This window comes from Columba livia, chromosome 8 (genome assembly GCF_036013475.1).
Source record: "Columba livia isolate bColLiv1 breed racing homer chromosome 8, bColLiv1.pat.W.v2, whole genome shotgun sequence".
Taxonomy (NCBI): Eukaryota; Metazoa; Chordata; class Aves; order Columbiformes; family Columbidae; genus Columba; species Columba livia.
The window spans coordinates 5809118-5835460 of NC_088609.1; the positions used below are offsets into that span (position 1 = coordinate 5809118).

At 42.5% G+C, this 26343-nt stretch overlaps 2 protein-coding genes across 3 annotated transcripts; both read right to left on the reverse strand.

The window, feature by feature from the left end:
- Positions 1-1481: 1481 nt before the first annotated feature.
- On the reverse strand, positions 1482-5665 carry ARPC5 (actin related protein 2/3 complex subunit 5). The gene is made up of 4 exons (XM_065070864.1): positions 5464-5665; positions 4971-5042; positions 3210-3386; positions 1482-2758 (listed from the first exon to the last, which is right to left on the reverse strand). Exons 1-4 carry the CDS (start codon positions 5605-5607, stop codon positions 2696-2698), a joined length of 456 nt encoding a protein of 151 aa, XP_064926936.1. The 5' UTR covers positions 5608-5665; the 3' UTR covers positions 1482-2695.
- An 839-nt stretch (positions 5666-6504) lies between these two features.
- On the reverse strand, positions 6505-13217 carry APOBEC4 (apolipoprotein B mRNA editing enzyme catalytic polypeptide like 4). 2 transcript variants are annotated; one of them, XM_065070852.1, is made up of 2 exons: positions 12895-13217; positions 6505-8256 (listed from the first exon to the last, which is right to left on the reverse strand). In XM_065070852.1, the coding sequence occupies exon 2, from the start codon at positions 8207-8209 to the stop codon at positions 7250-7252; it is 960 nt and encodes a 319-aa protein (XP_064926924.1). In that variant the 5' UTR covers positions 8210-8256; positions 12895-13217; the 3' UTR covers positions 6505-7249. The 2 variants fall into 2 exon arrangements, with proteins under 2 accessions (XP_064926924.1, XP_005516134.3); XM_005516077.4 differs by lacking the exon at positions 12895-13217 and adding an exon at positions 8635-8864.
- Between the last annotated feature and the right edge of the window lie 13126 nt (positions 13218-26343).

Genomic DNA, 26343 nt, shown 5'->3' on the forward strand with positions numbered 1-26343 from the left:
TTGGTAAGGAGGGTCAGGTTGAGCCCAAAACTGGTACAAGGGGAGCTGGAGGAGGGTGCGAGATCACCCGTAGCAAGCATGTTTTGTTTTTTTTCTTGTGTTTCGCAGAAAAGTGGGATCTGAAAGATGCAAACGCTCAGAGCAGCTATCCTGCTGCTCGGTTATTTTTAGTGTAACATTCAAGCAACTTCAAAGCTGTGACAAACACACCCCTTCTAGTGAGTCTCTTTGTTCCCCTTTCTCTTACTAAGTTGATTTAGCAGGCAAACTTCTTTCTTCTACAGCAATGACCAAGAGGAAGTGAGTAACAGAGCTGGTGACACCTCCCGTGGGAGATTCTTGGAATCCAGCACAAACACGGATCACCAAGATGTGGGTAAGAAATGCAGAGAAATGCACAGAAATCCAGCCAGCATGCAGCAGTTGGTTTTGAGTTTGCACAGCAACAATATGCTCAAGTTTATCATCATTTTTTGAGAGGAGACTCAAGAACAGAGCGATCCGAGCACTAGAAAACATTATGTATGAGGAAAGACCAAGGGGATTGACCTTGTTTGGGAGGCGATCTGTAATGCAGGAGGAGACCGAGTGTGTCCAGCTCCTTCCCTGGATGGTGGGTCTGAGCTCTCCCCACACAGGACCCAAGTTTATTTTTTGGGCCTTACGTTGTGCAAATGTTTCTAAACGCATCACAACCCAACCCAGTGGAATCTGGAGAGCCTTACATGGCTCTTTTTGTTGCCTTCGTTTATCTGATGCCACCTAGAGGCAGCTGACCTGCTTTGACGTTGTTTTAAGAAACATTTTTCACCTATCTGGGATTACTTTTTATGTTTTTCTTTTAAATTCGGATCGATTGGTGTCTTCACCAAATCTTGATGAATGGAAGGAAACAGAGAAGCCAAACACAGTCCTGCAGATGCAGCTGCAAGGACAGAGCCGTTGCTGCAGGAGCCTTCTGTACCTATGCATGAATGTATGTATGTACGGTTAAATTATTAAAACCAACAATTAAATGTTTATTTAATCTCCTGGAGCTGGGGCAGGCAGACAAACAAAAGGCTAGCTGTGAAATTAGAAGTGTCCACACAACTGCCCTGTTGGGCCATTACCCTTCTTCTGTTCCTGAGAAAGCATCTAACATCAATGGTTCTAAGGATCCCGCCCTCTGGCTATTAATAGTATAATATAATGATACAATTAAAACCATTTCAGCGTAAGCAGAGATAGTTCTGGTTTGGAACGATGTGCCTTCTTGTTTAAATATCTCACTGAAATAATCACAGATTTTCTGGCTAGATGAAGCTACGCACGTGTTGTCATTACAAATAATAGCTAGAAAGCAAACCTATCCAGAAAAATACTGGAGCGAGGAAGCTTTGGGACTTGCTTTTTTACTCTTGTCCATCCTTGAACAGCAGTCTCCTGCAAATAGTTAGTCCAACAGTTAACTTCAAGGCATTTCAGACACTGACTAAGTATTCAGTGACAATTTATTGTCTGGTCTTTATTATTATTATTACAAAAAAAAAAAAAAAGGCAGATATCAAAAACCAGCAGAGATTTCACAAGTTCCTCAACAGTTTTACACAACTGAACTGCAGTAAAATGGTGAATGTAAAACACACATATTTCAGTCTTGGCCCTAAACCTTCAATGTGATCTGTGGTCTGAGATGCCCTGGGCTTTCCTATTTTTTTTTAATGCACTCCTCTATTTTGGAGCCTGATTTGCCCACTAGCTGGCACAATGCCACTGGAATGTGAACTGTCTGGTATCCTTTAAGGCCCTATGCATCTAGAAAATAACATATGAGAGCTTTGTGAGGGTGGTGTGGATACCAGTACCCGTTTCTCAGATCACCCCAGGCAGCCACATTGTTGTGCTTGACAAAAATCAAATCCCTTTCAAGTGGCTGAAAGGTGATTTGCTGTGTGAAAGCTGCTTTTTTCTTCTTTTCTTCAGGATCTCTGCTCCCCAAATTAGAGAGTTCATTGGGGTGGGCTCCAGCGTAAATGGACCATCAGCCTTTTAAATTCTACCATCCAAACTGCACGACGGACAACTTGATCCCGTTGTGATTTTCGGGCTGCGGACCCAAGCGTTTGGCTGATCACGAGGAACCTGAACCGGCCGTGAGATGCAAGGTGAAGGGAAATACTCAGCTCTCTGGAATGATACTCAGGATGGGAAGGGAGCCTTTGCTTTCTGTCCTGTTCAGAGGTGGACCAAAGGAACTGTGGTCCAGTTACCAATAGTAATAGCTGCCCCACTTCTCCAATACAGATTTTGCATCAAAACACTGCTTGGCTAGCGAAAAGGATTAAGACATTGCCCTACGTCCCTCAGCATTTGCTTGGAAAGTCAGGTCCAAATCTGCCATAATTACACACAAACGCAAATCATCCTAAACATGAAGTTTGCACATGTCGCTATACGTGTCACTGAAATGTTCACGAGTACCAAATATTCCTGTTAGAAATACAATTGCACCTTCATAATCTTCCAGAAGAGAGAAAAAAAAAAAAAAAAAAAGAGATCACGATATGCATTATTTGTCAGGTATGAAAGAAGCAGCGAGAAGGCAAGCTGAGAGACAGGCGCTGCCCACGGGGCAGCAACGGCATTCGGTGCTTTGGGCTGCGTACCCGCATTTCGCGCGCCGCGGACGGCAGGCAACCGCTCACTGCTGCATTTAAACGGTTTTCCTGGCAGTCAAAACGCGGACAATGGACCCCACTCCTCCAGCAGCCAGGGCCTGAGAAGGGAAACACAGCAATTAATACGAGGGTGAGGTAGTTACGGGCTGAAACAGCTGCTGAGCGGAAAGGCTGTATTTCAAATGAGCGTCTCCCCACTCTTTGTGTTAAAAATGAAACCCTCACGCTCAGGGTGCCTGGGAAGGATGATCGCATTTGCTTTGAAGACAGTTATTTAACAGGCCTTTATTTCCCTGCATAACCGAGTTGCAAATTTTGCTTCCCTCTAGGAAGGAAATTTCACTTCCAGCTGCTTGAGTCACTGGATGGAACCATTTTGTTTGCCACAGTCTGACATAAAATCAAATTTTAACTGCAGGATCTCTACCCGGAGGATGGGAAGAAGTCAGCACGCAAGCTCGCAGGACCGTACCCTCCTCCTGGTGTGAAATACAACATTACTGATTTACCAAAGCGAAAGGCGGTTCTTACCAGTCCCTACCCACGCACCTTCTCGTGCCACTGCAGCAGCACCGCGCTGCTGTTGTCCGAGGGGCTCTCGAAGCCTTTGTAGATGTACTTCATCAGCAGGTCGACGCCGTTCTTGTCCAGCGACTGCACCGCCTTCTCGATATCGTTGGCTTTGAAAGAGATGAGCACCTTCAGGACGATACTTTCAGCACGATCCTGCCAACAAATGAGGAAGGCAGAGATACATTCACTCTCCTATAAGGTGCGTTCAAATATTACTCAGCTCTCCAACAAACAAAACTAGCTTAATTTTTTTAAAAAACAATTCTAAAATTTGTCTGAATAGGACAGGTATGTCCTCCACGATAAAGAGCATAAAAGAGTTTAACACATTTGTGCTGCTCTGGGTTTTCTGCTTCTCTGCTTGTGTCGGCAATTTCCACCTATTACACGACGATACATCTAAACACTAAATTTTCATATCAAAACTCAAGGTCTGGCAGGTTCTGAAAGAATTATAAGAATTAAGTACTTGATTGTCACCAGAGCCCTTTCCATGCCTTTGTGCTGTTTAGTGAGATACAACTATTTCATGGAAACGCCCTTGGCCAGCCTGGGAGAGGCGACTGCTGGAAGCCACACGTTTTCAACCCAGTCAGCTCCTGTCCCAGGCACACAGGCAGCATTAATATTGTGCATTAATAACCATTTGCATGTTGATCCAGATGTAGTTTCAAAACCAGGAATGTGTGTGGCATGATCACAGCAGCAGATTGGCCTTGTAATCAGCAAAAAGCAGCTCTTCCCGTTCATCTGTCACTAACTGAGCGAGGATGAAAAGGTCTTGGGTTTGCTGGACTTTTGAATAATTCCATTATACAAATAATTAAACTGGCTTCCTTCTTCAGATATGATGCATGTTTGCTCGTTCAATTTAACAGCCCATAGCTGCTTGGCTTAGCAAGACCTCACATGAAGAACTTTAAGTAAAAAACACAAAAATTTCCGTGAGAGCAACTAAAAATGAAGCCAAACATTAAAATTTAGTCACTCTGCCCTCTTCAATCCCACTGCTTTCAAAGTGTATTCTTAAACACATCAATACGGACCTAAGGGAAACAAGTCATGAATGTGAGGACAAAGCCGATCAGTCTCTTATACAGCATGGATCACAAAACCCTGCAAAACCCCCAGGAAAGGGCTGGGTGGAAAAATCTCCACCGGTGGCCTGGTGAGCAGCAGGGAAACGTGCCTGTAAGGAGAACAGAGCTCTGCAGGCGCCCGCCATCTGGGCAGTGCCACATCTTATCTGCCTGCTCCTCGCTGCCGCAATCGCGAGCCATTCAAGGTTTATTTTGGGGAGATTCAGAAATACATGCAGCCAGCAATCTGTCACAGGGGGAGTGCTCTGAGGTTTTGATTGGATGCGCTAATCATCATTTCTTCCTTTTTTGCAGGTCTGGCTGTGCTAGGAGGGTTTCCTCAGTCAGTGGAGGTTCCTCCATTGTTCAGTGCCGACTACATCGATTTGCTGCCAGGTCTGGATCGGGCACGGGCACCTGGAGACATGCAGAGTTATCCAGGGCACACAACGTACAGACACGGTACACGGGAGAACACACAAAACCTGACCTAGCATCAAGTTAAAGGTATGTGATTAAAAGAGGTCATAAATGGTTTGACATAGAGGAGTATCCTAAAAAAACAGCCTTCTTAGCTTCCTCAAAGCACATCTGGCCGGAGTTTTTAAGGAAAGGATTTTTACGGTGTAGCCCACGAGTGAGTTAGTTCCTGTTTCACCTTCACTGCCTGGTTCTTTGTGTTGATAGGAGGGTTCTTCAGAGCCGCCTGCAGCGCAGCCATCATGTTCCCTGTGCCAGGGGGTTAAGGACCAGACACCAGCTCTTTGCAAAGCAACAGAACCAGCTCCAGGACAGGGATACCGGGAGCTGGCTTGTGCACGCCTCAAGGTTCAGTGGGTGCAATGATTCCCTCAACAGCCAGCACAGGTTGCAATGTCAGGTAGCAATTATCATCAGCACACAGGAAACCCCAACCATAGGACACCTCCCAGATACCGCAACCCCGCGCCGCCTCTGCCGGAGCCGCCTTCCCCCGTCACCCCTGGGCCCCTTTTCCCCTGTCAGGACAGGCCCCGGTCGCCCCTCTCCGTCCCCGCACGTTTGTTCCCATACACGGCAGCCCCGGTGCCGCCGAACACCGCCCCGCGCCCCCCCCGCCACCCCGCGGCCGCTCCCGACGGAACTCGTTCCCGCCCGGCGGCGGAAGGATATTGCCGCAGACACGAGTCCACCTCGCCTTCATCGGGCCCCGCTTGCCCGTCGCCTCCGTCCTCCTCGTCCACGAACTTGTTCTCGTCGTATTCGTCCACGTCCACCCGCCGAAACCGCGCCGAAGACACCGTGTGTTTCGCCATGGCTGCTCCCCTTCACTGCTGCCGCCGCCCCGCCCGCCGCTGGGCGCATGCGCTCCGCGCCGGCGCACTGAGGGGAAAGGGCGAAGGCGCGCTGCGGAGGGAGGGAGGAGAGGGTAAGGGACCTTTTTCCTCACAGAGAGACTGGGTGTTTGCAACATTTCCTCACAGAAAGATTGGATATTGGCAACGTTTTCTCACAGAAAGTGTTGTAAAGCGCTGGAACAGGCAGTGATGGAGTCACCATCCCTGGAGGGGTTGAACAGACAGAGATGAGGTTCTGAGGGACATGGGTCAGTGCCAGAGGTGGGTTAACAGTTGCACTTGATCTCTTCCAACCAAGATGATTTTCTGGTGTTCAGGGTTTGGCTCTGAACTTGGCGAAGCCCAAGCTCAAACACACGTTTGTTACTACAAGAGTTAAAAAATACCACAGGCTTTATGTTTCATGGCAAAAGAAAATAATCGCCCTGATGCTACAGCGCAGCGGGCTGCTCGTGATTGTGTCAGTCAACATTTTAGCAGAAAGTGCAGACCGAGTATGATCTAATTCAAGAAAGCTTTTCTAAGTCAGCGCCGAGGTGCTGTACGTGTGAGGGATCTGGTGGATTTCTGCACGTTTCTGCCTCTCTCAGGTCATTAGAGACCCAGAAAAATGTTGGAGGTTTGAACATTTGCACAAGTGGGGTCACCTGCTGAAGTGAAGGGTGTTTGAGGTCACACTGCGAAGCAGCCTCATTTTTTCACTCAGATACATAAGTGCTCTGACCATAGAAAGAGGAAAAAAAAGAGCAGAAACACTGAGAAATGAGCTAGTGTGTTTAACCACAATTAACGTTTCTGGAGAGGGAACCCCGCTTTGCCTGGGAACAATATGTTCTTGATTTCAGTCACCTATTCTTTAAAACCTTTAGTAGAACAATGAATATATTGCATCACAAAGTGATCATATTGCTCTAAATGACAAGAACTTTATTCTTTCCCACTTCTGCTTGGATTGTGTAGTTTTTGCGTTATCTGTATTATCCTGTTCGATATTTCTTATTAATCAGAACATTACACAGCTTTGTGAGGTTCCTCTTCATGGAAGGCAGCAGCCCTAGAAAAAAACTATATATATATATATATATATGTGTGTGTGTGTATACACACACATATATATGTGTGTCTAAACCCCTGTGTTGTTAAGGAAGCGGCTGGTGTGAAAACTTGATTCATGCTCCAGTGTTCCCTGCAGAACCACCTTCTTGCTTGAGCAGGAATGTGGGGTCTGTCCTGTGTTCCACCAAAGCTGCTCAGCTGGGGAGCAACAACCCGGCTGGAGTTGTGCTCGTAGCCCGTGGACTGTTGACCTGTGTCTGGTGGAAACTGGCTTGAAAGCAAGATACAAATTTATCACCAGAGGTATTCATAAGATAGTGAGGTTTTGGGTTATGTTTGAAACGTACAGGAGTAAAGCAAAAGCATGTCATCATCACTTATTTGAGACCCACAGTTACTTTATGGGTTAACTTTTGTAGGGGTGACTTTTTTTATATATTTTTTGTGATGTCAGTTTTACAGCCTGAAAGCAGTTCGATTTGTGTCATCTTCAGAGTAGGTGTCTGCTGCTTGGAAACCCTTCAGAATGATGAGATTCATTGAATTATTCCTTTGGCATTTTTAAATGCCTTACGATATTTTTAGGTCGGGCGTATAGATGTTCCCTCTGAAAGGACAGAAACGTGCCTGGGAAAAGCACTGAGCAGCTCTGGGACATGGGAGGTGGCAGAATGCCCGACATCGCCTGGAAAGGCTGCTTGGGAGAAGAAAAGGCTTTTAAGTTGTGCTGCGCAGCAGGATTTTCTGGCACTGCCTGTGGAAAGGCTTTCCTAAAATACAGTTTCATTTCCATTAAGCTGTTAATTTGATATGGATTTTGTCCACTTGCTGAGGTTCTCAGTGGTGAAGCTGGGCGACTAAGGCTTGTCCATGGGATGCTGTAGACAAAATTGCAGAGGAGGTGATGCCTTGTCTCCCCAGGCAGCCTCTGCAGTGCCACCCGAGGCCACAAGCTGCAGAGGCTCCGCAAAGCCTCGCGGTTCCATGCGGCCGAGGGGGAACTGGCCTCGGTGTGATAAAGCTGAGAGAAATAGATGCAGAGCGTGATTTCTGGATGCTTCAGCAAGAAGTTGTAGATTTTAGTGATGCAGCAGTGGTAGGCCTCGTTACAAGGAGAGAAGTTGGAATAGAGGGTGATGCTTCTGATGTTGTCACAGGTGTCTGTAACCGCATCCAGATAACCACCCGCTGCGAACAGCAGAGATTCGGGATGCTTGTCTTGGTCAGTGCAGTTTGTAGCATGGCCTTTCTGGACAACTCTGCCTGAGAAACTCCTCAGTTCGTAGAAGAGAAGGTGTTTGTTTTGGGGAGTTCTTGTTAATCTGTATGGGAAGCCAAAGACCCCGTGAAATTCCGTGTAAGGGACTCTCGCTTCTTCACCGGTCCGTATGTGGTAGGGACATGCAGCGCAGGTGTGGCTCTGTCTCTGCCAGCGATAGGGCTTTACCACCGTCCCCTGGTTTGTCAAATATTCTTGGAAAATGGTCTTCTCTTCTGGATTCATGTTCTGTTGAAAAATCTCCCTGTTTATGCGCTATGTAGCAGACAGTCCTGAGTAAAAAAGGGAAACTAATATTTTCATTTAACCCTCCAATTCGTTTTGCACTTGAACTGCAAAAATAATGGGGGGCAATTTCTCAAAAAATGTGCTGAAGCTTGTAACAAGACGTAATAACTTGGTTGATGACATAGAAAACAAAGTTCTCAGACAGCCTGGGAGCATTTTTAGTTTTCACAAACTAGGCTTTTTGCTAAAAACACAAGTCAGAAACATTTATTTGGCTTCTATCCTCTTACCCTAAACAGGAGAAACTGTACAATAAAAACAGCTATGCTTTTCAGGAACTGATTAGCAGGTGAGCTTTATGCAATCTGGCCAAAAAAAACCCAAGTAAATACCAACACCAAAAAAAAAAAAGGTATAATTACCATCTCCGCAGCTCCAGCTCAGGGTAATAGTGAACATTTATCTGGTTTCCTTCACTGACTTTTTAGGATTGTTTCAGAATTCCCACTGGGTGAATATTTCAAGCTTTCTTCTCAAAATGAAGTGGTAAAGCAGGAAGTTCCTATTTCTCCCCTGTTTGGGTAGCAGGCTCTGTCCCCAGCACAGCAGCTTTGCTGCAGTTGGGATGGGGACAGCAGGCGGCTCCTCGACTGGTGCCGAGTGCTGGGAGACCAGAATATAAACAGGATTTTCTTTTGTCCAGCCAGCCACCTGTGGGAGTTAAGCTGCCGTTCTCTGCCTGTCAATATTTGTTTCCTATCTTACTAAGTTTCCTTTGTTTCTTTAGTGCTGTTTTGATACAGTGTTTTTATAGCTGAAAAATGGATTTTGTTCTGAGGAACAGGTTACTAAATTTGTTTCCAGGTGATTTCTGCGTGTGTTGTGCCAGCTGGGCAGAAAGCTCTTGTTGTGCTTCTGCTCTCGTTCACAGGCAACACATTGTCATTTCAGAAGTTTGTGTGTGTAATTCAAGTGAGCGGTGGCTGTTCCGTGAGGAAGCTGAGCCGTGCCTGCTTTGTTGGGCAGGGTTCCAGATGAGGGCAAACACAAGGTTTGTGTAGATGAACAACTTTTGGCTCAAGCACTGCAGTCGATAATTATTTTTCTTCACTGCTGCTGTAATTGAGCCACTCATCATCCCTGGATCTGGTTTAATTCTGTTACTGCTTTTCTGACTGTGTGCAATTTTTCCATCTGCACGTTTTATTACAGCTTGCTTCTGCATTCCATGTTGTTTCACCCTCTGACTGTATTTAATTTTCTTCTTAAATTACTAATTTGATTCATTTGCTTTGTTTTCCACTCTTGACTCTCTGCCAACTTCCCTGTATTTTCCTGTGTTGAGGCTCTTTCCTGATCCAAGCCATTGTGCTGCTCTCATCCAGATTACTTGTAAAGATTGGCTTCCTGGCATCAAGAATGCTCCATTTGTCATTTTTGATGTTTCTATACATTTTTGATATTCAGTCGTACTGTGCATTGCAAGATAGTTGTGGCAGTGGTGTGTCTTAAAAAATGAAAAATGCATTTACCACCTGTCACAAAAAAGAGCAGGTCTGAAAACCAGGGTGGTTTTATTTGCAGAGGGGTGTTACGTGAGAGATATCGCCACCTTGTCAGTTCTCCTGTAGGCTGCCAGTATGATTAAAGACAATTTAAAAAGCTGTAAATGTGGGGCAAGGTTCCAATTCCTTCTGTCCCTGGGGGTGTTTTTGCAGAGCCGGGATGGCCACACGATGGCAATGCTGCACACCAGGAAGGTGTCCCATTTTGTGCTAGAGAGACCTGAAGGTTAATATTTCCCTCTAAAATTTGCCTCTTTTTGCTTGTTTGGTGGTTGGCCTGATCAAAACCCAGCAAATATTCAGTCTTCTCAATTAGTGGCACATCCTTCTCATTTACCACATATGGCAGTCCCGTAACCGATCATTTTGGGAGTGCAAAGAGGAAGGATGTTCACCAAAAGTGCAAGTTAGGCACAATGGAAGAAAGCTGACGCTCATCATATTATTGGGATGGACCCGTTTCTGGTTTATGAGAAAGCAGGAAGTTGTTTTTTTCTTTCCCCCTCCCTCCTTTTTTTTAAATGTTTTTTTTCTAAAGTAGAGAAAAAAATGTGCAAATGTCTTATACCTTAAACTGGTGTCTATATGCACGTACATTTGGATGTGTGTGTGTACATGTGTGTGGATTAAGCAGCTAACAGGAGCACTCATCATTCAGCTCTCCTGCAGAAAAAGTTCTTTTCCCATGCACAATTTTATTTGATAATACTGAACAGCTCGGTAGCATCTGTCATCTTCAAAGTAGTTTATGAATCTGACCAAGTGGTTAAAATATAATCTGGTCTAAATGGCTGCTTTCCCGGTATTTCTGCTGCTTAGTGTCACTTAGATCCTGCACAGGGGAAATTGTTAAAGTGGCTTCTGACTTCCAGGGTGCCTAATTTGTCACAGTGATCCTGATGCCTCTGCAGAGCTAGTAAATGCTGCAGACGTTAGCTGAAGTTCATAGCTTCTGTGAGCTGGAAATTTGGAATTCAGATGGTTTCAGGCTGGGAGATAAAAAATGAAGCTACTCAAAAGATGGTTTTCCTACTGTCTGTCTCCAGTACCCCCTTTTTGGCACTAATCAATTGTAAAGTGCTTTGAGAGCTTCCAAACCTGTGGTGCACCACAGGATTGTATGGTGATGTATAGCTCATTCTGTTAATTTTCTTTATCCTTTAAACACAACACACCAATCAAAATAGTCAATGCCCTGATATAAAAGCGAGACGTCCAAACTGTTCTTTTGCATTGCTTGGTTGTCCCATGTTTTTGCCTGTATCTTCCCTGATAGTCGCCTTTTTCAACACCCAGCCCTTCCTGAGCCCATAGGCTGTTCCACATCCTCAGGAGAAATGCTTGATTTTAAATATGCTGTATGTATCTCGTTTAACACTTGAAGTTGTTAGGAAAAATACCATCTTTATTTATCAATTTAATTGCATGAAAACATCATCCTGATATAGAAGAGCGTGTCTAATGGGTATGATTAGGAACAGATCCATGTCCCTTCCTCAATTATCTTTAAAATTATATCCCTGTTCCAACTATATTTGGACAAGGATACAATTATAATTTTAAAAAATTGTTTTGCTCATTACTCAAATGCAGCCATCTTTGGGGCAGAGGGCAGTAGCTGTTAAATAGTTTTCCACAACAAGGTATAAATGTTCACAGGAGGAGCTGGAAAGGAATGCTTTATCCAGTTAAAACCACAGGGGAAACTTCTGTGGTCAGTACGTAATTACTCAAGTTGGAAGTTAGCCAGGATACAAGCCATATGTTCTGCTCCTAGGGCAAAAAAAAGTGTAATGATCAGATCTGTGCATTTTCTTAATGCAAATATTGGCTAAAACCTGGTATCTTTTCAGGCTAAAAAAAACCATACAGAAATTCTGATCCATCCCAACATGATCAGTTTGGACCTGATATTTGGTTTACTGATTAGATCCTGAGATTTATGCATGCAGATGTCTTTTGGAAGCAAAGTTGCATGCGTTGATTAAGCAAAAGCTGTTTTTTCTGGCATGTGATTATGTGGAAGTATGATGATGTTTTTATTCCCCGAACTAAATAATTATCTACTTCCATAGTATGGTACCAGTTTAGTCCTGTTTCTGTGAGGGGATCTGGTGCTTCCCCCCAAAGAGCTGCACTCGGTATAAGAATGGTTCCTTTTTTTATTTTCTGCTGAAATTTGAGTGTTGAAATTCTGTTGCATTTCTTAGTACGGCTTGGTTCAAAATAATCTCTGTTGGAAAGCATTTTACACATGACTTCATTCAGTAAGAAGTTTATCTGAGTTCAAAGTACAGAGGAATCACATGGTCCTTAAAGAGCCAGAGACTTGATGTTCTTGTGCAGTCCTAAGATTTTCAAAATGAGAAGCAAAGGAAGTGAAGGAAGAAGCAGAACGCTCTCCAGAGCTGCTAAGAAACACGTCCACACAGACAATTTAAACCTGAGTTCTTAGGGCATAACTTGCCTCCACACTGAACAATCTGTAGTTCATTTAACCTGTGAATTTGGGATATCTAGTCCTGCAGGAACGCTGGCTCTCAGCTCCGGAGCGCAGCCCTGGTGTTCTTCATTCCGCCACTGAGCCGTTAAGATTAGCAAGGATTTAAGTCCTGAGTTTCAAGCGTTTCCTGCTTGAGCTCCTGTGAAAGTCAGACCTCCACAAAACTGTTCCACCAAACATTCCTCACCTGGCTTATCCAGCTTCAAAGTGGTTTAAATTATCACCTCGCTTCCAGAGATTTTTCCAGGGCTCCACTACTTTGTTTTGTTCATTCCTCTTTATCTTTATGTCTAAACCTAAGTATTTTTCCCTTGTCTGTCTACTCAGAGTGGAATCTTACATCCACTGATAAATTTATGTTTCTTCTGATAATGAACAGCAGCTTGCCTTCTGCTTCTGTTACATTGACACGTAGATCTGCTGATGGTGATCATGAAAACGCAGAACATTTTACTGTACCCAAACTATCTGTATTCTCAGAGAACTCAATATGAAACTGTTTCCTGGGCCTCCTGAAGTCCGTAAGGTACTACAAGGTTCTGTGTCTTACGCTTGTCTTGTTTATCCTTACCTCTTTGCCTGAAATAATATAATAAATAATATAATAATCTTACCGTTCCTTTCTGTAGCAGTCTCTCCGCTCTCTGGTAGCCGGGCAGGGAAAGGCACTGGCTGGCATGAGTTTCAAACCATGCAGGTCCAGATCTGCTGATGCCAGGTAGTGGAGCAAGTACCAGATGAGTCATACTGACAAATTTTCCTCAGTGGGGGCACGTTTTTCTGTCTTTGAGTGCCAATTATGCAGAAATTAGTAGGAACCCTGCACATTGGTGAGCTCTGTTCATTTCTCAGCTGGGTTTGATGGGTTCAATGAGACAATAAGTTCAGAAATCAGCCAGGATGGAGCAGGAAGGGGGCAGAAAGACAGCGGGATTGCATATAGTTTGTTTCTTTAGGATTTTAGGCTAGTAACCCTATAGAAGCAGGAAAAAAAATGTCTGTTTTATATCAGTTGAGTCAGAAGGTCTCAGCATGAATTGCCTGAAGTGCTTAAGAAAGCTTAAAATAAAATAATAGAAACTTTACTTATTCTTGATGAATACATTGGGTACTATAACACTACACAGACAAAGAACAACTCTGTAGTGAGTTTATACCTGAAATTCATCTACTATGTTTCTGAACCTTTTGTTTGTTTGTTTGTTTTCCTCCAGTTGTTATGTAAGGTGAGCTACTGAAAGTTTGGTTAGTGGTTTGCCAATTTTTTATATAGTCTATGTGTTACAGCAGGTTACTCCTGTGCTTGCATATGGGAAGAATCTTGCCCTGTCTTGATTATATTCACATGCTTAAAAAAGTGTAACTAACTAGATCATAAAATGGAAAAAACATATGTCATTGTTAACAGATCAAAAACTCCATCTGTCAGATTGTTTCCAATCAATATTGAAGAGAAGGCAAGAATGTTATTTGGAAAAAAAAAAATATTGCAATTGAGCAGAGGTAAAACCACAGAAAATTAAAGACAAATGCTTGCTAGCTTTGGAATATTGTCCATCTTGAATAAAGCAGGAAAGTGTTGAGTCAGGACAAGCTGTAGGTGCCACAGAGCGGGGAGAGCCAGCAGCTTTCCTTCGTATTTCACAGTATCACAGTATGTTTGGGATTGGAAGGGACCTCAAAAGATCATCCAGTCCAATCCCCCTGCTGGAGCAGGAACGCCCAGGTGAGGTCGCACAGGAACATGTCCAGGAGGGTTTTGAATGTCTGCAGAGAAGGAGACTCCACAACCTCCCTGGGCAGCCTGTTCCAGTGTCTGTCACCCTCACTGAGAAGAAGTTTTTTCTCAAATTTAAGCGGAACCTCTTGTGTTCCAGCTTGATCCCATTTCCCCTTGTCCTATCATTGTTTGCCACCGAGAAGAGCCTGGCTCCATCCTCATGGCACTCACCCTTTATATATTTATAAACATTCATGAGGTCCCCCCTTAGTCTCCTCTTCTCCAAACTAAAGAGACCCAGCTCCCTCAGCCTTTCTTCATAAGGGAGGTGCTCCACTCCCTTAATCATCTTCGTTGCCCTGTGCTGGACCCTCTCCAGCAGTTCCCTGTCCTTCTTGAACTGAGGGGCCCAGAACTGGACACAATATTCCAGATGTGGTCTCACCAGGGTGGAGTAGAGGGGAAGGAGAACCTCTCTGACCTACTGACCACCCCCCTTCTAATACACCCCAGGATGCCATTGGCCTTCCTGGCCACAAGGGCCCAGTGCTGGCTCATGGTCATCCTGTTGTCCACCAGGACCCCCAGGTCCCTTTCATGGTCTTTGCGTAACCTTGAGATAGAAACCGTCACATCCACTCGAGTAAATTAGTGAAACACTTTCATCCTACTGCTGACACTTGGCTTTTCATTTCAGCAGTTTTCCTCTGCTCTTCCTACTCACTTCTTCCAGAAATGGGAGATCTCGCCTCCTGATGGCTCTTAGACTGGGTATTGCCATTAAAATTGGGCAGCCTCCTCATTAGTCATAACTGAGGTATGAGAGAGATGCTGCAATCTCTTGTGGTGAAATGCAGGTTTGTCCCGTAGCAGAAGGGTGGATGACAAATAAGGAATACCGAAATGCCATAGGTGGGGTGACCAGCTTAAGTGTTAGGACAGCAAAAAATATAAAGAAAGAAAGTAACCTGAGATTTTTCTTGCTTTTTGATTGCTGGAAAAAAAAAAATCCCATTTTTGTTGAATGTGGTCCCAGTACAGATTCTAGGTTGAGAAATTCTTCCATGTGACTTTAAGTGTTATTATATCCTGATTGTTTGTCAAACAATTGGGTAGGTTTCCTCTTGACCTATGAAAAAGCCAGTGAACTTGCCAAGAGCCTGTGTTTGTAGGTAGAAAATATGAAAGACCAAAAGGTAAGCTTAGAGCTGGAAACAGAAGGGACCTTGGTGGGTTTTTTAAGCTGATAGGTGTATTACACCTATCAGTTTTTTAAGGTAGAATGATACTGGTGAGTTTGGTTCTGTTTAACTCTCAGTTTTTACAGGTGTAAATAATGAAGCAGGTCTACAAAGCTGGCTGCAATTTGCGTGAGACACATGAAGCAAGTAGAAAGAAGAAAACAAAAAATGATTGAAAACAGCTACTGAATGGCTGCTAGTATTATGCTGCTTCATCTTCTTTCCATTTAAAGTGAAGATGGTTCCTGGGCTTCAAAAAGCCACATTTCATTCTTTAAAAAAATATCAGTTCAGAAAGTAATTTGAGGTTTAGTGTCAAATGATGAATGTGTATACAGATTTGCTTCAGTGAAAATCAGTAGAGCTAGGCTGGATTCCAGAAGTGTAAAGCCAGAGGAGGTTTTAACAACTACTTTCCTGAGTGTTGTAAGACAGGCAGAAATGTTCATTTTAGTTTTTGTAAGAACTGTGAGCTGTGTACATGTAGAATATTGCACTAATATTCAGTCCAATTCTGATCTCACTTCCACTTGTCTAATTTAGGGCCCTTCTTTTGAAATAAATGCAGTTGCACTGGCATAAAACCTGTTTGAGTTCTGACTCCACTCTAGTAATTGTATAAACCAGGCAAATCAAAATTAGTTAGTGCGATCAGGGATGATTACACCTATCAGCTCCTCCTTCCAAACCAGCTGCCTGGTGATTCAGATCAAACTGATTGACAAATACTGGCTTTATGTCAACAAGAAGAAATAGGAGAACAGAATTTGATGTTCTCTGGGAATTCCCAGAGATGCCTGGGGATGCTTTAACTGGGGGCTTTGAGCCTGGGCATCCCAAACAGCCCCTTGTGATTTTTGGGGATTATTTACAAGAACAGTCACCAGAGAACCAATAAATAGGGCTATGTGGCACATATTTCTAAATGGTTTGGTGGGGCTCTAAGTGTTGTTTTGGGCCAGTTCTATCTCTAATCTAGTCGTTAGAACAGTAGAAGAGTGGAGAAAAAGTCACTAATATTTCTCTGTTTAGATGACATGTTCTTTCACTATGCAGAGATGAGTGTTAGCTAAATAACATGATTTAAGATCTGCTGGTCTCTAATAGAATAAGACTTTTTATAGTTCAGGAAAATCTGCTTTCAATTTCTATTGTTAAGCATTATTTTAGTCAATGAAAACAAAGTGTGCTTGGGAAGCTGCCTAGAAAACATGTGATTTCAGGGTATTGCTATTTTCCTTTTTATGAGAAAAGAGCCAGCTTTTTTCTTTTATGTCACGGTTGGACAAAGTGATGTATTCAGTATGGATGATGGGAATTCACTTGAACTCTTTTGGTATGTGTAGGGCAGCTCTACGTGCTCACCGATCGAAGAGGGAAAACTATTTCTGTGCGCAGCACCGAAGTGTCTTACTTGGTCTGGTTAAAACGCATGTAAACTACCAAAATTTTGTTCATCATCTCAAGATCCAATATGAAATAACATATTGTTTCTATATGCATGCATTGCACAATATAAGCTGTTTTGTATCAGAATCCTTTAGGAGAGAATGAGGCATTTCCTGGTATAATTGATGGTATTAAGACTGGGAAGTTTGAGCTTTGTATTATTTTGTGTTGTGCTGTTGATAAGCTTGTGAGGAGGGGGAAAAGGAGAAGAGGAAAGTGGATGAAAACAAATGGAAAAACGTGAGAATATCACTGGCTGTGGAGCACCTTACATTTATAGGGTGGCAGACTTCCTCCCTCCTCCTCTGCTCCCTTCTCCCTTTTGCTGATGTTGAACTGCAGGAATTGCATGAGCTCATGTTGTTGCCTACGTGATTTCTTGACTAAATGGGTTGAGGTTTCCTGTGCTCTCAGCTTGGTGTCGTGTTTAGTGGTGGTGGGGCAGCCTCAAAAGGTTCAGATTGCAGACATAGATCAGATAAGCAGTGGAGTTACCTATTCAAATTGAATATCATGGGGCTGCAGTCTGGTCCTTCCTGCTTCTGGTTATGCTGAAAATACCTCAAAACTCCTGTTTTGATATTTCTGTCCAGATATTTCAGATGCTCTAGGAGGTTTAATGCTTGCTAATATATATATATTTTTATATGGCTAAACTTACGGGTGAGCAATGTCTTGTTAATTTTATTCTGAATGTGACTAAATATTATTTTCCAAGTATTGATGCTCTGTTGTGCTATATGATCCTTGTTCCAGGACTTCTAAAACATTTTTATAAATATCAATGTATTTGACTGAACATTTCTCTGAGCTAGCTGAATTTATGAAGCCACTGTACCAACAGTATTTAGTGTAACTGAATCAAAGCCCTTTATGTTCAGTGTATAGAATGAGAAACAGAGGCACAGGTGACTTACTGACAGAGCCAGGAAAAGAATCCAGATTTTTCCGGCTTCGTGTCAGCAGCAAGACTAACTTTCCCCAGAACAGTAGTTTCTTCCAATGCCCCGATGCTTGTGTGTGCCAGCTGTTCCCATTACAAGCCAGATGTGCTGTAGCATAAGCCAGATGTAAACATTATTGGTAGCCTCCTCACATCCCCCTAGAGTTGGCCCTTGTAGAAACAGATCAAAAAACTCTGTATAGATCAGCATTGCATCTGAAAAAAAACAACAACCCAGTTTCAGACACTTGGAGAATTCCAGACCTGCCTGTAACTCACTGAATTACACAGCACTGGCCCAGAAGCTGAGGCTCCAGCAGCCCATTTGGTTGTTGTTCTAACTGCAGATGTGATTCTCCTTCCTATTGATGTTGAATTTGTGTGTGAAGCTTACAGGTCCTGCTTCTTGCAGCTTTACCTTTGAATGGAGTCAGGCTGTATAGGTGAAAGCAAGATAAATTTTGTATATATATATATATATATATATTTATATTTGTGTGTTTGCTTTTAATGAGCGCATTTCTTTACACACTTTATTGTATTTGGATGTTTGTTTTTTTTCATTTTGTTGCGTATGTACAAAAGAACAGACTAATTATTTCCAGTATTGTTGTGCTGACTCCGGAGAGCACATTTACAATGCCCTGGGAGATGACACAGAGGACTTGCTCTGTCCTATACAAGCCAGGAAAGTTGGGCTGCTGATTTCCTGGGCCATTCACCACAGTCCCAAAGGACCTGGTCTTTTGGGAATGTACCTCAAGGATTCTGTTTCCTTGCGTGCGGTTATTTTCTGGAAACAGTAGCCAAGGGGAGGAGCTGTGTGCTTTTTCCTTTCTAAGTGACACCGAAGTGCTCTCCAGATTATATCCAGTTTTGCTTTCAGCACTCATGGCTTGCAGAAGCTCTTGAGAAAAGGAGGCTCCAATCTTTGCTGCCTACCTCTCTTTGTCTGGCTGATACATTAGCAAGGTGGATAAAAACTCGCAGGGTGGAAGGACTCTGGCCTCAGGAGGCATGGATTCAGCTCCCAGGTTAGCATTTGGGCTCTGAATCGCCTCCCTCTGACACTACACTGCATAACGTACATGGAACAGTAGCCAGAAAAATAAAATTTTAAATTAAGTTTTCTTCATGTGTTAGCTCCTAATTGCTGTTCAGCTATCACTATGAAGATCTTACAGGGTGAGGAGTTCCTGACTGAACCTACTGGCTACAGCAAAGAGCTGCAAGTCATTTCTAGGATTTATTCCTGGCTCTTGCATGCAGACAGTCCCTCCTGATGTTTTGACTGCCAGTGGTTCAGTTCCTGCTCTGTAATATTCATCCTCGTGACATTTCATCCTTGCTTCTTAGAGAATTGTGGGATGTTCAGTTCCGTAAAAATCTGTGAAATGTGAGGAGACCTGATAAAGGATGTAAGAAAAGTGCTAAACGTTACAAAAAAACAAAAGTTGTAATGTCCCAAACTATGCTGGAGTTAACAGTGTGTCCTTTGTGCTCATATGGTTTGTCTACAAAGTTGGATTATAATTGAAGGTAATTCATTGTTCTGTACAACCCTTTGATGCACTCAGTACGAAGGCTGTGGTGTAAAACCATATCCTTCTAAAAGAGAAATTGAAACAGATCTGATTGAGAAAAAAATCCTACATCTGGTATAGTCATGCCTTTTGCAAAAAGCTCAGGCTTTAATATCCCAGAGCAGGAGAAAAATCTTACTGTTGTATAGGAAATGCTTGAAGAATTGCAATTTTCTTTTTCTTTAGGTTTTCAAATGCTTTAGCAGGGCAGTGTCTGGATTTCTCATCAGATCTTAAGAATAGCTTGGGTAATTGTTAATAGCACTTGCAAAGACAATGCAGAATGTCTTGTGTGTATTTGTTGGGTGTTGATGCTTTGATCCTTGCTCTTTACACATTTTTATGTGTGGATTTTTTATATATAGGTTAAGGGTTAAAGTTTGACAGCTGTGGCTGCTACCTAATTGACCTCTTCCATCTCTTCATATAAGTCGATCAAGGAATATGTAATGCTCTGAGTTTGTGCTAAAACTCAAGTTAAAAGTAAAAATTTCCATTGACGATGGCCAGTAAATTTATCTGGGAAGCCAGATGCAGCTGCTGCCCTTAGCTGTCTTGTCTGCTCTTCTGCTGAAACTGTTGCCTCTGTAAGTAAAAATGACCAGACAGGGTATGTATCTACTTCTGAGTTACCAGAACTTTTATAGTTCACTATAGTAGCATAAATAGCAATTGCCAGTGGACTGTGGGTTTGTGCGGGACCATAAACTGCTGTCAGCCATATAATCTCAGAGTCTGCAGCTCTTTTCTTTTGGGGGAGCCTGTATTCTAGTTCTGTAAAAGCTTGTGAAAGTCTATTTTGACTTCCTCCCCGCCCCAATCAATTGTATCATATATTATCTTAATCTGTTTTAGTCAGTATTGTATAAAATCAATTTCATGCCTGAGACACGTTTTTTCTTTTTTTTTTTCTTTTTTTCTTTTTTTTTGCTACAATTGTAGAATCAACCTTCTCTACTTGAAGGTTTCCTGATTTTACTTTGCTCCTAAACTTTGTCTTATTTTGCAATGATATTTTCAAATTCTCTCTTATCTCAAAGCAATTGTATTTATTGGCCTAAGCAAGCAAGCTTTTATGTGTGTATGCCTTCTTTTAGCCTGTAGTCCAACTGAATCTTGAATCACTTTGCTAAGCTCAACTTAGCAAAGCAGTAGAGGTTTCCCAGGTAGTAATGCAAGTGTCATAAAAACCAGCATTTGAGTAGAGAACAGAACTCCTTTCATGGACCCCACTGTGAAAAAGGCTTCCAACTGGAGCTCCAAAAGTTTTCTCCTCTACGTTCTTCTAGCAGGCTGGTTGGCATGGACATGCTGGTTGGGCAGGCAGTGGCGATGGGGAGCAGCTACAAGACAAATTGGTTTTTGCCTGGGCAGGATTAGGGTGTTTGTAAGGGAGTTGGGGTATGTGGAGGAAGGATGAAGGGATCTAGGTCACAGATCAATCAGAAATAGGCTTCATTCACTCTTCTGCTAGCAAAACTGATTGGTGTTAGGGCTGCATTATGGTGTTCCAAGATAATCGAAGTCTCAGAGTTTCCAAAACTCCACATAGCAGGTTTCCTGAGAACTGGTGAATGTGCCCTACTATGTATTTTCAGGCACTCTCAGTCACAGAGGCCAGAACTAATGAAGCCTGGTTTACATCTAGTTTGTGTTTTCTGATTGATTCTGGATTCTAAGTTGTTTGCTCAGGACAAAATATTTCCCAAGATTGGGTCCATTTTTAGCAGTTAGATGCTAGAAGGCCTTTTCTTCCTTTTCAACTGTAGCTTTCCAACAACTGTACAGCAGTTTAAACTTCTAAGCAACCTGGCTTGGATCCACTGGTTTAAGGGGGAGGGTGGCAGGCTGTGTGATTGCAGGAACACAAGGGAAATAACGCTGAAAAAGAAATAGTATACTGACCTAGTTCCTTCAGTGTTGTTTTACAGAGTTAGCCAGCTGAGCCCTCAGAGTAAGGCTGATCCTTCCCAACATCTCACCAGGTTCTGACTGCTGGGCTGAGGAGTTTTATGAATTGCTACTGACTTAGAAACATCCGGACTTAAAGTTTGTTCTTCAACACATACATAATGCCTTTCTAGCTTCATGTCTAATGAAGAATCAGCTTGCAGTTGTCACATCCTCTCAGTTCCTTGATCAATAAATTTCTAGTATTGGGATAGATTATATGTGGCAAATACACTGATTGCTGCGCCTCAGGGAAGGCTCAAACAGGTCACTAGTTGCTATCTTGGGGGCCTTCTTGAGCTACTGTTGTGTAGGCGCTCTCTTGCTTTTAATGGCATTTTTCTTTGCAGTGGAAACATGATAAAATGGAAAAATTCCCCTATGGTCTTGGCTAAATATTGCTTAAGATACCATTTACCTCATGCTGCGCTGTATTGTTGCTGGCCTGAATACCTAGATCAAAGGAGGCTGTAAAACAATTCCTCAAATAATTGAGCAGGAAAAGGTAAAACAGTGACCTAGGTAAGAAACATTTTCACAAGCACAATAAGCATAATAAAGTCCTGAAGAGGGACTCCATGGTCCCCTGGTGTATGTCTCCCATAGAGACTCATTACGTTTTGCCGTGCATTCTCTCTTTTAGCATACCTGTTTAATATCTGCGTTTGCTCTGGGTGTTGTACTCTGTTCTTGTATGAGCACAGGAGACCAGCAAAGATTCTGGAGAACAGGTTAGCACAGGTGAAAGATTTATTGCCATATGACTGTTAGGGAGACGTCTAGTGTGGTATTCTGATCTTGAAGCTAGTCATAACTTGAATGTGATACACATCGTGACTTTTTTTCTTAAGTCTTTTGATTAAACATGTAGGAACAAGGCAGTTACATGCCCTGTATGTGACATCCAAGGAACTTTGTTTTATTGTAGATTTATGTTAATTGACATTTGTATAATTGGTTGAATATTACTTGGGAATATTTATTTCCATTCTCCTAAGTACTGTTGCAGGAACTGCTTTCCTCACCCCCCAGACTGAACCAGAGGAATTTGCAGGAATTTATTGTTTGTCCACTGAGGAGCCTGAGAGCTCGCAACAAGGTTACAGTGAAGGAAATCCATGGTAATTTCAGAAAAGGAAGTGGGGAGAGAAGGAAGTGGACCCATCCTGTCATTCTGATTCAAGTGGTGTGAGTGTTGTGATGACACAGCCTCAGGAATAGGATAGACCTTCAAATTATGAAGTCTCTTCTCTCTCCTCTCTGCCTTCCCCCCTCACTAAACCGCTAGTAGCCAGACTATTGTAAAGGGTTAGTTAGTATTATCTAGATGTGATTAGTGATGAGAAGTTTGAACAGATCACCTTTCCTTAAAAGGAAGAAAGGAGCAAAGCTGAACAAAAGGGAAAATGCAAGGCTGGAGTGTTATCCAGTATCAGAGTAGTAAAAACTATACATATAGTCTTGTCTGAACCCAATTATCAGCCTTGCCTGACTTCCCTGGAGATTTAACTGTTGGTTCTTTTCCAGAGCTCAGCTGTGATCTCAGATGCTTTGCATTTTGAGATTGAAATGTAAGGAAGTTAGCAAGTAATCTATGGATTTTCAAATTAAAGCGCAAGGAGAAGTTTGATTTAGAACAGCAGGACTTCATGGCTGTACTCCTTGGATTAAATGTTGCCTTTCTCTATACCTGTGTGTATATACATTGTGTATCTCTGGAGAAAAATAATGTCCATCAAATTAACCTTGAAGCCTGGGAGATGTGGTGGTAGCTGCATAGTCAGTATTGCTTTTCTACAGAATGGAAAGGGATTTGAAGTAAATCTCTTGGTGTTCATATTAAACTGGGCGATATCCTTATGTGTCCAAATGACAGCTGTTAGGATTACAGCCACATCATTATCAAGCCCATCTGGCAGGATCCTCCCTCCCCAATGTGAGTATGACATAACAACAAGACTTAAAAAGTAATAATGTTTGCTTTATCTTCATTTTTTAGGTGTTAAAGGAGTTATTGGGGGAGCTATCTTGAGGCGTTGGAATACAGAAAATCATTTGTATGTAAATGAAAGGCATGACTTTGCAGGGACTAAACAGGGGGTTCCTCAAGGGAAAGACAAAATGAGAAAAAATAATGACGTATGGCAAAATTGCTGCCTGAATCACTTGTATTAGCACACATATCTGGCCTAGCAAACATATACATGAGCCTCAGCATGTCCATTGGGTGATAATAAAGAGTGTATATCAGTTGCTTTGCATTCCTGCATTGCTGTTTGCTACTGCTGGAGCCAGTGTCCACATTCAAACTGTCATAGCAAGGGCTGCAGAGTCATTACAAGAGTCTTTACAAGAGATCCACTTTCTTCGTTAAAGCTGCTCCTCTGGTTGCCACTTGATATGAAGCTTTTCCATCGCTTTGGTGGTAGATGCATCATATTGTTAATAATTTCTGTGTCGCTGTGAGAGACGGAATGCATTAATTTTAAAAAAATGAGCTGAAAATAACATCTTACAAAGTCATGGTGCGTTTCTTTGTCAATGATTCTTTGTTGCTTCCAGGCTCTGTTTCTTTTTTGTGAGGATTTGTTTCTAGGCCGCCAGGCCTGAATGGAGAATAGGAAGTCACTCCAGCTGTTTTCCTCGTGTTGGCACTCTGTGCTGAACAGGAATTGCTGAGCAAAGAACATCATTTCCCCAGAGAGGTTTGCTGGGGTAGCACAAAGGCAGTCTGGATTTTTTCTTTTAATTAGAAGTTCCTGCCAAATACTATGATCAAGGGTTGGGGGAGAGAGGGAGGGAGGCAAAGAAATACATGAAGTCTGGAGTCCACTTGGAAGAGCAAGAAACCTGCCTGAGAAAGCAACAGAGCAGTGTTTTTCTTTGCTGAACTCTTGCTTTTTAACATATTAGCTATTTATCCAGAAAGGAGGACTGGGATTTTTTTTTCCTTCCCTTTTCTGTGAATCTTGATTCTGACTATTGCTTCTCCAGTGAAGCTGGAGTGATTGTGTAACTTCGCACTCGGTTTTGGACTAGCTAGTGGAACAAAAAATAAGCAGAATTCCTTCTTATAAGTGAGTGCCAAATTATCAACTGTCACATTATGCCACATTATGGTGATAAATGCACGTCTGGTTGTAGTTTGCAGTAAGCTTAAATTCTCTATTATGTTTTAAAAACAAAACAAAAAGATAATAAGACTCTGGCTTCTTTGCTTTCTTTTTGCTTTGCAAAAGAAAGGTTAAGAAAACAAGCCATAGAGAAAAATTGACACATGTTTGGGGGAAGAGGAAGATACAGAGTCACTTCACTTCTTGCTTGCAGGTTTAATCCAGGATAAATCCGCAGTGACTGGAACACGCTGCCGCCTGGTGCTGCCTGGTGTGGGACGGGAAAGGTGGTTTAGTCCAGTCCTCGGTATGCTGGTGATCACTTAACAAACTCCTTTGGAGTACTTGGCACCTTTCTGGTATTCTTGCTGGCAGTATTACTAAAAAGTTGCTTTGCAGTTTGGATAGTCCTCTCTAGCAAGGCAGTTTCAGGTAAGAAATGATTTGTGGATGAAAGATATGTTTTAATGCGTTACTTGAGGATGCTGCACAATCCCAGTAACGTGCAAGGCAGCTGTTTAAACCAAGACTGACAAATTGCCCACGGGGTAGTGCATCCATAGCTCCTGACAGTTCTGTTGTGGACAACCGAGCAGTAACTTCTTATAGGAAAGGTTCCTGCATGGATCCTACCAGTGTTCAGCTTACAACCCAAAGGGAAAGGATTTAATATTCCTTTGACTTTGTGTGTGTTTTAGTGTTGTTTTTTTTTTTTTTAAATGTAATAGCATAATTATTAATTATGTGCTTTAGGTTTTGATTTCGAATTCATTTCATCTCCCTGAACACAGTAACATATTGCACAATTAATCTGCTGTTTGGAATATTCCTTTGAAAAGAGTATCTTCCATCCTGTTTATTGGCCTGTTTCCAGCTGATCTCTGGAGAACAAAACAGTTGGCTTCTGCCTCAACATTTGTGTTGCAGTGTTCAACCCTGGCCGAGTTTGAAGTTCTTACTTGGTTTTTACTGAGGAGAAAGTCTGTCTGACTTCAGCTAGATCTTTGCCTATGTAAAAACTTTAAAATATGTCCATAGTGATGTCACCCCAATACAATGGATAGGGTTTGAGTTTGATATGTACACTCTGTTGCCAGTAAGCTGGATGCTTGTTCAGAATAGCACAAAACTGACTTACATTCTGGCTTGGTCATTGGTACCTTTTCTTAGTTTTTCTCTTAATACAGCTGGGTTTTTATGTTCATGTATTAATTATTAAGAAGGCACACATAAGCTAAAGGGTATTTCTCAGAAGCAGATTAGATGCGAGGCTTCATATACCTAAAACATTTGTGTTCTATGTTTAACAGTCACTGTGGTAGGTACTTTGAAAATACCTAAGCCAAATACCTTGTAGCTATACCATCACAAAACATGCTAAATGATTTTGTTTGTTTGTTTGTAATTTTACTTGGAGACAGACGATGGGATTTCTCCAAGCGAAACACAGAATAATGAATAATTTTTCTTGTTACATCTTGTTACTGCCATTCCTGCTTTTATATAGTCATTTTTTTCTAACATAATGTTCTAGCCCTAGATTCTCCCTAAAATTTTCCACTCTGTTGGTATCTGAATATAAGAGGATTTCCCCTTCACGGAGTTTTGTTTATGTTTTTATTTTGCTCTTCAGACTTTGTCTAATTCTTCAGTAAAGATCCTCTGGAAGAGAACTGGGGGAACTGTCAAAACACGGGCTGTTTCCTGTCATTGTCTGGAGTCTCAAGCATTGTGGACTTCCATCTCCTTCCTGCCTTTTGTTTCTGGGTCGGTAATGTTGTCTTTAGGTTCAAATAAAAATAGATGTAATAGAGCTGGAAATAGAAGCTAGTACCCTTAAATGAATATCTTTGCTGTCTGGTCACAATGTGCCAATAATAACAAACCGAGGTAATCCCGGAGGGTACTGAAGTGTTTACAGCCTGTGGTTCTAATCCTGTCACCTTTCCCTCGCCAGTGAATCCACTGCAGCACTTCTTCAAGGAAGTGATACATGCAGCACAGCAAGCAGCCAAGGAGCAAGAGCACGAGCAGTGAGAGGGACTTTGCTTCAGCTGAGGGTGC